Genomic DNA, 16,878 nt, shown 5'->3' with positions numbered 1-16,878 from the left:
TTGTAATAAGCAGTATTAGAAAATCCACTTGAAAATAAAAACAGTATTTAAATGCTAGAAGTGGGCACCCACAGCAGAGCAGCCCAAAGCCTACACGTATTCTTCAGATTGATCTCTCAGACTTTAGGATATAAGGAAGGAAATCTCTCTCCCTCCTCCCCAGTTTCCTCTCCTTTGCCTTTTTTGGAGCTTCCAGTTACATCTTTGATAAGAACTAGTTAATTGTTCGGATAGCAGAAGTGTTGTCTTTGGTAATGTGCTGAGATCTATTGGTGAAAATAAATACATTTGTTTTTCCAGTCACCAGAAATTAGTGGAGCAGTACTTGTTTAATTATAAAACATATGTGTGCTTTGTTAGTTTCCTTCTGTCTGCTCACCAATTTGCAAATAAATGACCAGAAGGAAAAGATATATCCTGTGGCAGTTCAAGTGAAATGATTAATCTCTAATGTCTCTGTGTATGTTTAGCTGTATGTTTGTATGCATTATGAGTAGATGTATAGCAGGGAGGGACAAATCCCTCTTGCCTTAGCTCAAACCCGCTGTTATCATGAATTCCAAACTTTGACTCAAACTCATGCATTTAACTTCATATTACATTCTCGAAACACTGTGGAGAAAAAGGAAGCAGAGAGAAAAATCGAATGTTGGGAGAGCAGGTGCAGAAATAGGGTGAAAAGTGGAACATAAGGTGGTTGGAGTAAAAACAAAACCACAGAGGAAAATAATGACAGAGAAAAAATCTAATGAAAATTAAATCTGTTTTTCATACTATGTGCAGGGCACCTGCTTACAGCAGATGAGCTTTTGATAAGGGATTGGAGCCCTTTTGTCCCTATTACTTTATAGCAGAGGTTTTCCCTCTGATAGAAAAATACTGGGTCTTATTCACTACTCCATCACTCCTGGTTTGTGCTGGTCCGACTACATTTACTTCAGTGCAGTGGAGTAATGCAGTTGTGAATCAAGCCCACTATTGTTTTTGAACTGAAACACCCTGACAGAGAAAAAAACTACGAGGAGTCCGGTGGCAGCTTAGAGACGAACAGATTTCTTTGGGCATAAGCTTTCGTGGGTAAACCCCCCCGAACTTCTTCAGAGGGGAAAAAAATGGTTTCAAATGAAATGAGAAGAGGTGTGTGAACTCATATTACAGGTTTGAGATTTATAAATAGTTCAAAAGGTTCATAACACCTCAAACTGTGTAAGATTTGCTCAGGCCTACTGAAGATGAACGGTGTAACTCTACACAGCTATGTAGATAGGTACTGTATTATCTACTTCTCCAGCCTCTTTCATCTGTTGTTGTTATTCCTTATTTGTCTTTCTGTGCAAGCAGTAGCTGGAAGGAAAGGCTTTCATACCCTTTGTAATTCTGGACACAAAAAATATAGGTATGCCTAGAGTAAAGAAAGGTAACTGTCTGACATTTAATCTTCATGGAGACTGACAAGAAGAGGATAGCTAACGTTCTGTAGTATTTTTAGTTTGATATTCTGTGATGCTTTATTGATCATCACCAACGTCCATCACTGTGTATAACGATAACTGCTTCAGAGGCAGAAAAGAGGAGATTGAATGAGGCCTTCAGGACTGTCAGCTTCTTGCTGATGGATCTGTCAATAGTTACTGTTCCCTCACCCCTTTGCCACTGTGAGCTTCTTGAATGTTCTTGCATGTTGACAAGAGTTTTGCAAGTCAATGGGAAGAGGAGTATTTCTCCAGTGAATTGTCACTCTCTGATCTTGGTGATTTCTCCTGTGAAAGGAGTGGAGAGAGGATGCTTTGCCTGTAAAAAGGGGTTTTATGGAGGACGAGGCAGGAAGCTGTGTGAATTAGCTCATTTTCAATGTTTCCACTAGTTTATTGGACTGGTTTTTTTTTAAAAAAATGAATTGTTTTGTGAGCGTACTCCTGGTGAAAAGTGCTCGATTGACAGCACTGAAGAAGACCAAAGCCCTCTGTTAATCCACATAATAGGTCTGTATCCTACCATTTAGTAGCAGTTCTGTGCTCTGTGTGAAGTGAGTAAGTGGTACCAGTCCCACTTCTCTAGTGGGCATTGAGCAGGTGTACACACTACAAAAAGAAGTATCAGAATTTGGCACCCTTGTTAGCATTCTCAACAGAGAAGTCAAAGAATGAATGAAGAGGGGTAAAGTGGAAACTGACCCAGCCTCTAACTCCTAGGGTCAGTTTCATACTGAAGACCTAGAGGTAACATTCTAAGTCATTACTGGCCATGTGCGTGCACATATATTCAATTAGCATGCACACAGAGTGATATTTGTGCATGCCTATTAAGGGTGCAGAACTATATGGGTATGATTGTGCATGTCTGTGTGTAACAATTATGCCCTTGCCTTGTACTCTCAAGTGTCAGTTTAGGTTAACAGAATTTTGTACAGGGATTTAATAAGTGACAGAACCAAGTGCTAAAACTACGTTCTGCCATTACTGTTCCCACTGAAGACAAATAAAAAGGAGACTTTCACAAACAGAGTTAGCAAATGAACTAGTAGAAACAGAAAGAGCAGGATGTTAAGTAGAAACACCTTTTAGGCTGCAAACAACTCTGCATTTAAACTCCACTGCAAGGACACTTCCCGTGTAATTTTTTCACTTGAAAAGGCACTCTCTTCCCTTGAGCTTTTTAGAAACACTTGTAATCTTTCACAGCCAGAATTTCAGTTGCTGTAATTTTCTAAACTTTCTACATTTCCCCTCTCCGTTTCTTTGTTACAGATGATGATTTTTTTCATGAACTTCCAGAAACCTTTCCATCTGATCCTCCAGAGCCTCTGCCTCATTTCCTCATTGAGCCTGAAGAAGCTTACATCGTAAAAAACAAACCTGTGAACTTGTACTGCAAAGCCAGCCCTGCCACCCAGATCTATTTCAAGTGCAACAGTGAATGGGTTCACCAGAAGGACCATGTGGTGGATGAGCGAGTAGATGAAACTTCTGGTGAGGCATTTGTGTTTTTTCACCATGTCATTGGGGGTGCTATTATTGGGTTTGATTCTCATTTACACTGGCGGAGCGGTGTAAAATGGACTTAGTGTAAAATGAGAATGAGGCCCAACTGTGTGCTAATTTTAAAAGACTCATAGGGTATGTCTACACTACGGAATAAGGTCGAATTTATAGAAGTCGTTTTTTTAGAAATCGGTTTTATATATTCGAGTGTGTGTGACCCCACAGAAAATGCTCTAAGTGCATTAAGTGCAGCAACTCGGCGGAGTGCTTCCACAGTAACGAGGCTAGCATCGACTTCCGGAGCGTTGCACTGTGGGTAGCTATCCCACAGTTCCCGCAGTCTCCACTGCCCATTAGAATTCTGGGTTGAGATCCCAATGCCTGATGGGGCTAAAACATTGTCGCGGGTGGTTCTGGGTATATATCGTCAGGCCTCCCTTCCCTCCCTCCCTCTCTCCGTGAAAGGAAGGGCAGACAATCGTTTTGCGCCTTTTTTCCTGAATTACCTGTGCAGACGCCATACCACGGCAAGCATGGAGCCTGCTCAGGTAACTGTCACCGTATGTCTCCTGGGTGCTGGCAGACGCGGTACGGCATTGCTACACAGTAGCAGCAACCCATTGCCTTCTGGCAGCAGACGGTGCAATACGACTGGTAGCCGTCCTCGTCGTGTCCGAGGTGCTCCTGGCCACGTCGGCTGGGAATGCCTGGGCAGACATGGGCGCAGGGACTAAATTTGGAGTGACTTGACCAGGTCATTCTCTTTAGTCCTGCAGTCAGTCCTATTGAACCGTCTTATGGTGAGCAGGCAGGCGATACGGATTGCTAGCAGTCGTACTGTACCATCTTCTGCCGGGCAGGCAAGAGATGAGGATGGCTAGCAGTCGTACTGTACCATCTTCTGCCGAGCAGCCATGAGATGTGGATGGCATGCAGTCCTTCTGCACCGTCTGCTGCCAGCCAAAGATGTAAAAGATAGATGGAGTGGATCAAAACAAGAAATAGACCAGACTTGTTTTGTACTCATTTGCTTTCCCCCCTCCCCTGTCTAGGGGACTCATTCCTCTAGGTCACACTGCAGTCACTCACAGAGAAGGTGCAGCGAGGTAAATCTAGCCATGTATCAATCAGAGGCCAGGCTAACCTCCTTGTTCCAATAAGAACAATAACTTAGGTGCACCATTTCTTATTGGAACCCTCCGTGAAGTCCTGCCTGAAATACTCTTTGATGTAAAGCCACCCCCTTTGTTGATTTTAGCTCCCTGAAGTCAACCCTGTAAGCCGTGTCCTCAGTCGCCCTTCCCTGCGTCAGAGCAACGGCAAACAATCGTGCATTTGAGTTGAGAGTGCTGTCCAGAGCGGTCACAATGGAGCACTCTGGGATATCTCCCGGAGGCCAATACCGTCGAATTGTGTCCACAGTACCCCAAATTCGAGCCAGCAAGGCCGATTTAAGCGCTAATCCACTTGTCAGGGGTGGAGTAAGGAAATCGATTTTAAGAGCCCTTTAAGTCGAAATAAAGGGCTTCATCGTGTGGACGGGTGCAGGTTTACATCGATTTAATGCTGCTAAATTCGATCTAAAGTCCTAGTGTAGACCAGGGCATAGTGATTTCTCCAACTAAACTGCTGCTCACTACTCCACAGAACTGGCTTCCTTGCTCACTTCTCTAATTCGGTCCATTACAGATTACTTACAGTGTAGTCACACTAGGGGAGCACAGTGTTAGACAAGTTCTGAGGAGCTTTTGGAGCACTCTTATGTTGAAGGTTTAAAAGGGGAGAATATGGAAAAAGGAGAAATTACGGTTAGCCTCAGGCAAAGAAATAATGGGAAGATACAATATTCCCCCAGCCAGGAACAACGTACTGACTCCAGAGCATGCAACTGGCTGCTGTTCCATTATATTCTGCTGCCTGCTACATTGACTTGGTACTAGAGAGACCTGTAGTAAATTAGGAAGAAATGAAAGAAAGAGGCTAAATGTCCAATCCTAATCTAATCAATGCCAAAACTCCCATTGACTTCCATGGAAGATTAATTGGGCCCTCAAAATATAAAGGAAACAAAGAGGCTTAAAAACTTGAGCTATAAACAAGCCCATGTCAAAGATATGATTGTCCCAGTTTGGAAAGACTGGTAATCCAATAAGGTTCAAGTCAAGTGCAAGGGAGAGAAATGGGGCTTATTGCTGTCTTGATGACTATGAAAAATAACTGAATATCAAGCAAGAAAGTAGCTTTCATTTGGGAATTGCACCACCACTTGGTCTAATTATTCAGAAAAATAACTCCACCAGATGTCTTGAAAGTCTCATGTGACCTGGGTTTTATTTGTTTCAGCTCATTTATTTGCGCAGAGTTCAAAAGCATATGCTTTTAACCGCACTGTAGTTCTCTCAGCTTGAGAAAGAGAAAGATAATTTGGGTTGCGGGGAAGGTTGCAGAAAGGAGAATCAGGAAAAAAAAGCTTTTGGCTATGTTTGACTGTTAGTTGTAATAGGATCTTCCAACAGGTTGCAATGTGACTGTATGGGAAGAAGACTGGAAGAGGGGAATACTTCTGTTACTTAGTACATCTCCTAGTTTCATCATTCATGTGAGACTGGGAATCCACTGGAATGAACTTTCCCTGGCTTTCAGTGGATTCAGTTTTCATTTCATTTCTTCCTTAAGCTTTATTAGCATTTACATTCAGAAACTGAATAATGCCTGTCATTGCTCATTCTGTAAAATGCAGTCCAGGGTCACTTTTTAGAATTATAGACCCGGTTCTCTTCTCAGTTACACTGAGGTAAATAAAGTGTAACTTCATTGAAATCAGTAGTGCTATGTCTGTGTAGGCAAGAGGAAAAAAACAATTCTAAATGTTTGTTTTTAAATTCCTGCTCTTAATTGCTTCTGATAGCAGGAGGAGAAAGAACACTTCTCATAAATATGCCAAATCCAGGTTAGTTTTCTTAATGAAGCAGTGGGTTTAAGGAAAATAACTGTAGACCATCTGCCTCAAATGATAAAACAAATCATTTCCTATTCTTCATTCAGGCCATGGGGTGGATGAGCACAGTAACAGTAGCAATATTCATTTGTACTCAGTCAACAAACCAAGCCAGCTTGTTGTGTCCAAATATATCTTTATGCTCATGAGTTCAGATTTACTGCTGCCATGGCACATGGAGGTAGAAATTGCATCTAGTAGTGCCACCTTTTTCTCCTGCACCCCAAATAGAAATGAGGAAATCCTTTTAACCATCTTACTTATGGCCCCTTTCTGGACAGCACCTACCACCCAATTGGGTTTGAACCGAGGAATGTAACAGGGCATTTGAACAGACTAAGTCACTGCTATCTGCAAAGTTGAGTATACTTGGATCACAGGTTAGAAATACTGAGCTCAATATGACTATGCAGAGAAGAATCAGAGAAAATGAATCTGAAAATCCCCCAAACTTCTGTGGTATCCCAGCTCGTTAGCTGGAAAACCCATGAAAGTTAGCATGTGTCTAATGTTAACGTCATGTCTCAGCTATGCAGTTGGCGGAATCCTACCAAGTAAAGTGCCAGATGGGAAAAGGACCCAACATCTTCATTCCCAGGGCCTTCGCTAAAGGAAAAAAAAACAACTATGACAAGATAGAAAAAGAGGGTCTGAGAATATCTGGAATTACAACATCTCTAGAAAAAGGAAAAGGAGTACCTGTGGCACCTTAGAGACTAACCAATTTATTTGAGCATAAGCTTTCGTGAGCTACAGCTCACTTCATCAGATGCATCCGATGAAGTGAGCTGTAGCTCACGAAAGCTTATGCTCAAATAAATTGGTTAGTCTCCAAGGTGCCACAGGTACTCCTTTTCTTTTTGCGGATGCAGACTAACACGGCTGCTACTCTGAAACCTAACATCTCTAGAGTTTCAGAATGGGAAGAAGTTTACATTGATTAGGGAAAATAGCTTCTATAAAAATGTTTGGACCAAATATGAGTAGTTGCTAGATTACAGTGAGAGATGGGCTCTGATGTTAACATGTTGTCTCTCTCCCATCAGTTCTAGATCATCAGTAAAAACACAGAAATTATGATGTGTTTATTCTGGTTGCTAATACAGGTGAAAAATCCTTTGCAACCTAATCCCATTTTCAAAATCTGATTTTGAAAGACTTTCCCAATGCTGCAAAAGAAATTGCAGCAGAGAATGTAAATGTCCCTATCTTAAAAGAAGGTATAGCTGAAGGCTGTGTGAATGTTCTAAATGATGAAGAACAGCCTAAACTACTTCCGAAAAATGAGCTCACAGTAATGAGAGATTCTACCTTGTGGAATTTCTGCAGGGGGCTACCGAAATCTTGCAAATCAGATTGTTAGTACAATTGCATAATAGCCACACTGGAATTGTTGAAATGAAAGCTGTCCTCAGAATCTGGATTTTGCAGCCAAGTTTAGATATGGACATAAAGTGTGATATGTCTGCTGTCACATCCTACCATCATTGGAAATGGGACTGAGAACCCCTGGAAGAGAATTCGTATTGATTTTGCAGGCAAGGGAAAACAAAATGCTTGAAGTAGCCAGAAGTCAGGGCTGGCCTTACCATGAGGCTAACTGAGGTGGCCGCCTCAGGTGCCAGATTGTGGGGGAGGGGAGGAGGCACCACTAGGACCCAGGGTGTAGAAAATTGTTTCTGCTGCTGATGCCTATGTAGTCTCTCTGCTCTAGATGCACAGAGATGGTGGAGTGCTGTGCTGAAGGAAGGAGGGCACAAGAGACATAACAGGCAGGCAGGAGAAAAGGTGAGAGGGAATAACAGAAAGCAGCAGGAGCTGCATGGAGAAAGATTTGATTATTCAAACAGATATAAATGCCAGTGTTTACTATGCAGACAAGAAAAGTTACATTGGCTGTTCAGGCATTTGAAAGTTAAGTATTACTTAAAATTTTTGAACAATGCATTTTAAGTTGTTAGCAGAGCAGTACCATGAGAGGAGTAGAACAGGAAGAAGGCAGAATTGAGACCTTTCAAAGTTTTGACCCAAGCAAGGGGGTGTGGGGGCATCATTTGAGCTCCCCGCCTCAGGTGCCAAAATGTTGTGGGCCGGCCCTGCCAGAAGTAATAGGTTTAGATAATATCACCTCTTGCAAAGCCATTGAAGAGACTTGTCTGGAGCTGGTTGACTTTGAGAAAAAGTTGTATGAGACAATGGGGCTCAGTTTATTTCTGAGGAATGATAGACATGCCTAAAGAAGAATATACAATCATTAAACATACTAGATCAGCAGCTTAGTAGCCTGCATCCATCAGGCTAGCAAAGAGCTCCGCCCATTCAAGTGTCATTGAGTCACTGCATTGATTACACCACATTTGGGACTATGTAGCCTCTGTTAGTATCCTCCACTGGTGTAGTAAATTCTAACCTAGGAGATATTGTTAACTTCTTGGTCTGCTCAAATGGTGGGCTATATTTGTCCGGCCAAACCCTAAGAACTGTCCCCCTACCTTTTTTCCCCCCGTAACATAATTTAATTAAGGTCATTACTCCAAACAGGTTAGATAGACACCTTCCATAAAGCCACATTGTGTCTTTGAGTAGATATGAGGTTGGGGAGAATGCCAGGAGCATGTAGCAGCAGATGTCCCCCTATTCCATGTGCCAGGGAGCCTCAGAGAGGAATTTTGTCTCCCTGGGGCAATTCAGTTCTCCAACACAACTAACAGTTGGTCAATGCCACAATGAAGCCTATAATAATGAACCCGAGCTCAAAAGGATTTCAGTTATATAACATTTTTATTCTGGATGCTGCTTGAGTTTCATCCTTCATCCTTCCGTGTCAGTCATAGGACCCAAGTGACTGAGACGTAGGCACATTTCTCTTTGCTGTGGTTCTGCCATGCTATCCCCCAAACAACGAGCAGGAAAGCCCTGCTGAGTTGTTTCTAAAATGCCATCTGAGAACCACATTTTCCCTCTTAAGTCCTCTTATAGCAAAGTAATGACAAGGAGAACAAGACAGAAAGGTAATGAAATGTGGAAGCAAAATAATAAAGTGTAATCATGCACTCTTTACTGTAAAAAAAAGTATTCAAAGTACTGAGAAGAGAGAAGAAAATGAAATAAAGGTGTAATGCTAAAGGTATTTGGTGTAGTAACTTATCTTCCAATTAAAAGGTAAAATGTTGGGAGAGAGAAATAAGTTTTCAGCTGTCCATGGACTCCGAAGCTTTGGAAACACTGTGAATGAAACTTGTGCAAAATCAGTTGTGCGTCTCCCTGGTATGGGAAATTTGTTTAGCGTTCATAAACACAAAGGCTGCACAGCATATGCCAGGTGGTACACCAGCAGTGACACAGGATGCAGAATCAGGGTGCAATCCTGCTCCTAACAAAGAGAGTTGCTGGAAAGAAATAGTAAATGGTGTAGGAGGGTTAATTATTTTAAGAGAAAAAGAAACATTTGTATCTCTTTTCTGTGTAATTGAGGAAGTTGTTATTACGAAGTTGGGATATTATGTAGGTGCATTGCACCATGGAGTATTTTAGAGCAGTAAGTAAAGCATCAGTAGTCTCAGAGAGTATGCATATGGACGCAGCCAATCTCCATAGGAACTATTGCAACTGGTCAGAGACACTAAGAACAGTAAAAGGTGACAGGATGTTCTAGACCAAAGTGGTTCCCAAACTTTAACAACCTGTGAACCCCTTTCACTAAAATGTCAAGTGTCACGAACCCCCTCCTAAAAATGAATATTTTCAGAGATTTTCTCCTTTACCTGAGTATAAATTATAAAAGCAGTGATCTTGGAAATATAAAATGTGTTTTTATGACATACTTATTACACACTATTTATTATTAAAAAGAAAAGGAGTACTTGTGGCACCTTAGAGACTAACCAATTTATTTGAGCATGAGCTTTCGTGAGCTACAGCTCACTTCATCGGATGCATGCCGTGGAAACTGCAGCATGCATCCGATGAAGTGAGCTGTAGCTCACGAAAGCTCATGCTCAAATAAATTGGTTAGTCTCTAAGGTGCCACAAGTCCTCCTTTTCTTTTTGCGAATACAGACTAACACGGCTGTTACTCTGAAACCTATTTATTATTAATTATTTATCATGACAGTATTTTTATTACATTATGAAAACAGCAACACTCTTCCAAGATCTCACTTTCGTAGCCTGTATCACTTTGAATAAGCCCATTATAAGACAAGGCTCCTATGTTTCATCAAGGAGTATCAGATGTGAAACAGCATGAAGATATTTAAGAAGCCAATTCAAAGAGTTCTTCCTACACAAGCATTCAGGTCTTTAGCAGTCCGGGCAAACAACACATGTTACAACAACACTTAAACTTGTTCTTTGTAATAATTTTAAAAACAATACTAGCTGCCTATTTAATTTTAAAAACAGCAAAAAATATCCATCTCCCTTTCCATTTCTTATAAGGAGTCTGGAAGTTTAAATCTCCTCAGTGTGATAGATATGCTTGCTTTGATCTGCTTAGCTCTTGGAAGTTCAGTGGCTCTCGGCTGCTGGCCCAGTGACAGCTTTGTCCGCTAGGGACAGCTCTGTCTGCCATTAGGGAATTTTTTCCCGAGAACCCCCTGTAACATTTCGTGACCCCAGTTTGGGAACCACTGATCTAGACTTATTTATTAAATTATATTAGCCTGGTAATAGAACTGTGCAAATACACTTAGAGTCGATCCCAAGAAAACAGAAGTGTCTTATCTGGAAGATCTTTGACCTCTGTTTTTGATCTTCAGCCCCATTGGAATTTTCTTCCTCTATTAAAAGTTAAGCATTTTTCTTAAAGATGTCCAAATGGGTGCTTTGTTATTCATCAGTGCTCAGCGTATCTGGCCTCATCATTTCATGTGTACAGGGAATGGCAAGCCAGAATGTGGTCCTTTTTTATGTTTTTACTGAAGTATTTTGATATTAACACAGAACAAAATCAAATATATTATAGTGAACATTGGTGATATTTTGTTTTAAAGAGAGAAGATGAAAGTAGGAAGAAGGGCATATATGTAATGTTATGAGCTACTATCAAAAAAAGGAAACAGATACTGCAGAACTAATGCTTTGGGGGGCAAGAAAATTTCATTGATACAGCACAGGAAGGGCAAGAGCATCAATAATCATTAGTGTGATTTGTGCACTTTTTTTTTTAACGATTATGCAACTGAAAATGACTGTGGATAAGGAATTGTTGGTGTGTTTGCTTTTTATTTCCCATTTCTGCAGTACAGATAGCAGTGCAGATACACACACACTGAGTCTCTGGGACTTTACATCTTATATAGTGCTTTACATCTGTGCAAAGTGAGGTTAAATGCTACCAATCAAAATGGACTCTGCACTGCTATAAATGACTACACTGAATGCACACCAGAAAAAAAATTGGGCCCACAGAGAACTAACTTCTGGGTTTTTGCCCTTTTCAGTTTATATATATTTTTGAATGACTTCTGCAGAAATATCCAGAAATGCTATATAGACAGTCTCTTGTTGTACATTGCAGTGCCCCGATATACTCTTAGTCTTCCTCTCCTTCAACCAAGGAGAAAAGAACATTTGAAACCTTTATTTCCTAGTGCTGCAGCTGCTAACTAAATAGGCACTTTAGGTCATTTAGCTAATGTTAGTGTTTTGCCGATGCATTCTCTTGCTCAGGTGCACAGGGAGAAGATGGCATATGGATTCTGTTTATCCCTTCTTCAGAGCTCACAAGAAGGAGCAAGGCAGAATAAGGACCTTTGAATGCTAGGCAGGGGATCCCTCAAACTTGCAGAGTGGAACTCACTAGCAGAGAGGAGGCATAATGAGTCTGAGGCAGGGGTGGCCAATCTGTGGCTCCAGAGCTGCATGCGGCTCTTTTGAGGTTAATATGCGGCTCCTTGCATAGGCGCTGTCTCCGGGGCTAGAGCTACAGACATTTACTTTGTTTTTCTTTAATACATAATAATAATTAATAATAAAACCACACAAATGTTCCCCCCCCACACACACACACAAACATTTGAGAGTGCTATCACTTTAAATGTCACTCAAGCCTCCCTCTTCTTCCACATCACTCCCAGTAGCCATATAGGAACCTCTCATGAGGATGAAGATTGTGTGAGAATAAGCATCATTAGTACAATAAAAGCTTTATCTACTCCACAGCTTTTACAGCTTCAAAACCAGCTGCAGGGAACTTGGCCCTCTGCAGATGAAGACCAAGGTAGCAGCCAACAGCAAGACCCCTGTGACCATTTTTCAAAGTGGAAAAAGCTTTCTATTTTTAGCTTGAATATAGTGAAAATAACACAACTGTACAGATAAAAAGTAGTTTTTAATGCTTCAGAATTAAGAATAGGGAATTGCTATGTTCTGAGAAACAAATTCAAGATGGTGGATGCTTTTGCAGGTGCAAAAGCAAACTTTACGCTACAAAAATCCCAAATGCTTCACACAGCAGGGGAAAATATAATAATAAAGCACTTTATAATTACTTCAGATAAATTAAGTTTTATGAGGTTGTGTGGATTAAGAACACTGGGCTGGATATTCCCTCCTGTGGCAGAAACTCACAAGAAGAGAGAGGCTTTCCTGGAAACCATATAAGGTCACTTCTTATAAAGTTCTTCCACACCCTATGCTGCAAGAAGAGGAATTTTCATTCATTTAGTGTGGGAAGGGGCTAAGGTCCTCAACCCTCACTGATTCCCAGAATCCAAAAGAAAGCAGAAGGCAAGCATGAGGATCCTAGAACTGTCTTCATTGCCTCCAGGTCCTTTCCTCTCTTGCAGACAAGTTTTCTGCCATTGCCTGTCCATTTCATATCTGTATCCTACAACCTCTTCATGGGGGCTAGCAGCCAATGAGGAGGAGTTAATGCTGCTTCTGTGAGGGGCAGTGGGATCCATGGGATAGGACACCAGACTGGGGAGTCGGAAGTCTTGGATTCTAAAGTAGACTTTGCTATTGACTCAGTGTGTCCTTGCGCAAATCACTCAACTGCTCTGTGCCTCAGTTTCCTCATCTGTAAAATGGGAATAATAATGCTTGCTCACTTGTGGAAAGTGCTTTGGGAACCTATGGATAAAAGCCACTATTTATGTATTATTATTATTTTATTATTTTATTTAGTTGTTACAGCAGGGTTAACTTCCACTCAGCTATCTTCCCTGTCTGGTGTTCTCTGTCTCTGCTCCCTTGTTTGTCCAGCAGAGGGGGTGTATGCTGCTCTTCTCTCCGGCTGTGTTGTGGATTGGGTCCCTGATGTGCAGTAATGAGAGAACAAGTAAAGTTATTTTTGGTTAAGAAATGAGCTGCCTGGATTTTATCTCATTAATTTGAGCCATTTGAGGATGCCCACACTGATTATCTCCATGTCTTTTATCCCCTCCAGCTGTCAATTTTGCTATAGCCTACCTTCCTGTTGATCCCATCCAACTCCCAGTAGGGACCCTGTGACACTTCCACGCTCACCGCAGTCTCAAATTATCTACAAATCCCCAGCCCTCCTTGATTCTTTCCATTCAAAACTCTTGTTGCTGTTTTTGACTTGTTCTTCCCAATTTCTTGTGTGTTGGTTGTACTGGTGCTGGTTTAGCATCTTGAACATTTGGAGGTTTTAAGTGGGGTTGTTTGCACCACTGATTGAGGGTGTTAGATTTGTCAGGGCTGAGGGGCAATGATTTATTGAAAGGGATTGTGTTTTCATTTGGATTTAGTTTTTGATCCTTTAGTGCTTTGTGATGTGCTTTGACTAAGGCGGCAACGAAGAGTTGAAACCATGGGTCTCAAGCTGGGCACCCGGAAAAATGGAGGCAAGCAAAATTTCTGGATACTTTTGAAAATTTTCACATATATAACCCAAAAGGTCTATTTCACCTTTCAGTGGTTTGATTCTCTGGACCAAATTCTGCACTGACTTACATCCCATGCGGTCCCACTGTCACCACTATGCTGCCTTTTCACACCCCCACCCCCCGCTGTGATAATTCTTTTATCTCCTACAAACTAAAAAATATCTCTTGTTGGTCAGGAGGTGGCGCTCTCACTGTTAGCCTGGCCAAGACCTGAGAACACTTTGGATGTGGGAACAGGCAGTAAATTCTCAGAGCCTCTGCATATCTATCTGGTGAAAGTCACTTAACTTGACAGTGCACTGGACAAAAGAACCTTTGAAAGCAGCTGCGTGTCCTTTGTTTATTGTTTGTTGTTTCTTTCTTTTTAAGTTCTCAAGATTTCTAAGTCGACTGTGAAATGCAATCCCTAACTGCCAAAAGAAAAAAATGGTGATTTTACACTTCTCCCCCCTGCCCTGTTCTGCCACATCATGGGCTAAGAAAAAGGACAACTACTCAGAAAGGCTCCCCTGTGACTCCTTGTGCCACGTTGTTGATTGGCCTTATTCCCCCAACATCTATAACAGCCACTGAACTGTGACACTGCAACAAGATCATGGAAATAAGGCACTTGTACATCAGTACAGCTTCTCAAAACTCACTGAAATTAGGTGGGGTGTGTGTGTGTACACGGTCACCCCAAACTGAAAGAACCTTGGCATATATACATACCTTTTGTGAGGAAAAAAATCACATTTATTTTTAATCTTCCCTTCCTTGGTTACACGAACGCAATGTAAACATGCTTTTCAAAATTCAGAAGCTCTCTGTTGGCTTCACAGATGGCTGCAGTTCAATAGTTGTTTGTTTGTTTATTTTTTTCATGATTTCCTCAGCCTCTTCTTGCAAAGTGCTAAACAGCCATTATGCCTTTTGCCTGCACATTGAGATTCATCTGTAGGCTCTAAACTGCCTCAAAAGTGCTTCAATTTTACATGAGCACTAAGCTGGGGACTGGGAAGCATTACCCAGTGCTGAAGGCCCAGATCATTAGAAAGAGCATGTAAATCTTCTGAACCAGAAATAAAAAGTGCATAGATTTTCTTTGTGAAGTCTCAACTACAGCTTTATGTAAAACATGAACCTCGGCAGGTTTTTTTTCTAGCCTCTAAAAAAAAAAACACCACTGTCACACACGCCTCAACCACAGAAAAAGCATTGGGCTTTCTGTCAAGAGCTGGAGTAACTAATACAGTCACTCTCTGTCATGCCTTTCCCTCTTACATCCCCTCCCCTATGCTCCCTTTTAGTGGTACCAGTCCGTCAAAGTATTGCTAAGGGACCACCAAATGTGACCGCGGTGACTGCTGAATGACAGGAAGCCCTGAGCTGCTATGGCTTGACACAAATGCAGATGTGTTCATGGATGAGGGCCCTATATTATTTCAGAAATTATAGATTCCAATGTAAGTATAGATGAACAATTGTACTGAAATTTCTGGAGAGATAAATTGTAGTAGGATTATTAATTTGCACCAAGGAGGGGGAAGAAACACAAAAAGCATGAGCATATGGCACTAAATGTGTGAGAGAATCACTCATTTTTGGTGCATTTTGTAGACATTTTGTACAAGTGGGGTGGAACTGGAAATTGTCTCCATAGAAGGATTTTTGTTGTATATTTCCTTTGTGTGTGAAAATATTTTTAACAGCAAGAATAGCCAGCTCAATGTTGTTTTAAAGATATACCAGCTCATATGTCTGCTGAGGGGAGGGGGTGTGTGTGTTACTGGGGCTCTTCTACAGCTACCGCAAATGTGCAGTAAAACCTGAACCTTCAAATTCTACACCTGTCTGCACAGACAGTCCCCGGCAGCTAAATTGGTGCAGGTTTCCTGCACAAGGGGGAGGAAGCAAGATTTGGAGAGGGGATGCAAGAAAAGGAGGGCACTTACCACCAGAGAATCAGGTGCTACGCTAGCCACAAGACAGGCGTAGCCTCTGCAGAGCATCTCCAGAGCCACTCTGTGACCTGAGGAGAAAGGATTCCTTTCCACTTAGCCTCTGAACATATATAGAGTCCACTCCCGCTACTTGGTCTCTGGATTAGGATTAGAATTTGTGCTTGAGTTTAGAATTTGTGCCTCTGTGTTCTAGGTAGACTGTGCGTGAGATCATGATGATAATAAAATTGTATATATTCCTCTCTTTGATCATGATATCATATAATATTCCTCTCTCTGGTCGTCTGTAGCAGTCCAGATATGTTGATAAAGTTCCTCTATGCCCGCAGGCAGAGACAGTACAGTTAGATCTTTTGATGATATCATCCCCTTTAGACGCAGGGTGTTCTTGGCTCCCAGACCCCGTTACCTCTGTCTCGAGCAGGTGGAGTGTCATAACCTTTTAGGGTGACCAGATGTCCCGATTTTACAGGGACGGTCCCGATTTTTGGGTCTTTTTCTTATATAGGCTATTACCCCCCACTCCTGTCCCGATTTTTCACACCTGCTGTCTGGTCACTCTGTTACCTTTGGAGCTGAGAGAAAGGCATGAGCACAGAAAAGAATGCAACAGGCCTCATAGGCCTAATAGCATTTCTGCCCAGGCACTGGTGTGCAGCTGCCTCCACAATACCACCGGATGCACTGGCGCCTGATACTGCCCTCACAAGGAAAAGCTGAATGAGATCCAGCTGCTCTCTTAGATCCTCCAGAGGGATTTCAGTCCAAACTCTGCCTCAGAGTCTGTGGGGCTTATGAAAACTGACTTTAAGGCATTCAGGGAAAAGGGACTAAGCTAAGAAATAGAGAGAAAGTGAATCTCCTCTTTCCGGCAGCCTTCCACCTTGTGATACCCTCTCAGAGAAGGACCAGTTACCAGTGATCCTCAGGCTACTTCCATTACAGAAAGGGAGTCCCTACGGAACAAGAAGGATAGGGGGAGAGCCACAGGGATGATGAGGGCCAGGGGCTGATCAGGAAATGCCTGATCCCCACCCACAAGGGAAACAGGAATTCAGGTTCTTCCAGGGTTCAGGTTCTTCACCTGCTAGCTCTTGGCT

At 41.9% G+C, this 16,878-nt stretch overlaps 1 protein-coding gene across 1 annotated transcript in view; it reads left to right on the top strand.

Annotated features, from left to right (window-relative positions):
• UNC5C (unc-5 netrin receptor C) overlaps positions 1-16,878 on the top strand; it is a 362,184-nt gene that overhangs the window by 216,488 nt on the left and 128,818 nt on the right. Inside the window, exon 2 of the mRNA XM_084626036.1 lies at positions 2,748-2,969. Within this exon, the coding sequence (XP_084482162.1) occupies positions 2,748-2,969 (222 nt within the window). The remainder of the gene's footprint in view (positions 1-2,747; positions 2,970-16,878) is intronic.

Source organism: Lepidochelys olivacea (genome assembly GCF_965140295.1).
Source record: "Lepidochelys olivacea isolate rLepOli2 genome assembly, chromosome: 4".
Taxonomy (NCBI): Eukaryota; Metazoa; Chordata; order Testudines; family Cheloniidae; genus Lepidochelys; species Lepidochelys olivacea.
Note: the sequence above shows the minus strand (reverse complement) of the source record. Positions and strands in the feature narration are given on the sequence as shown.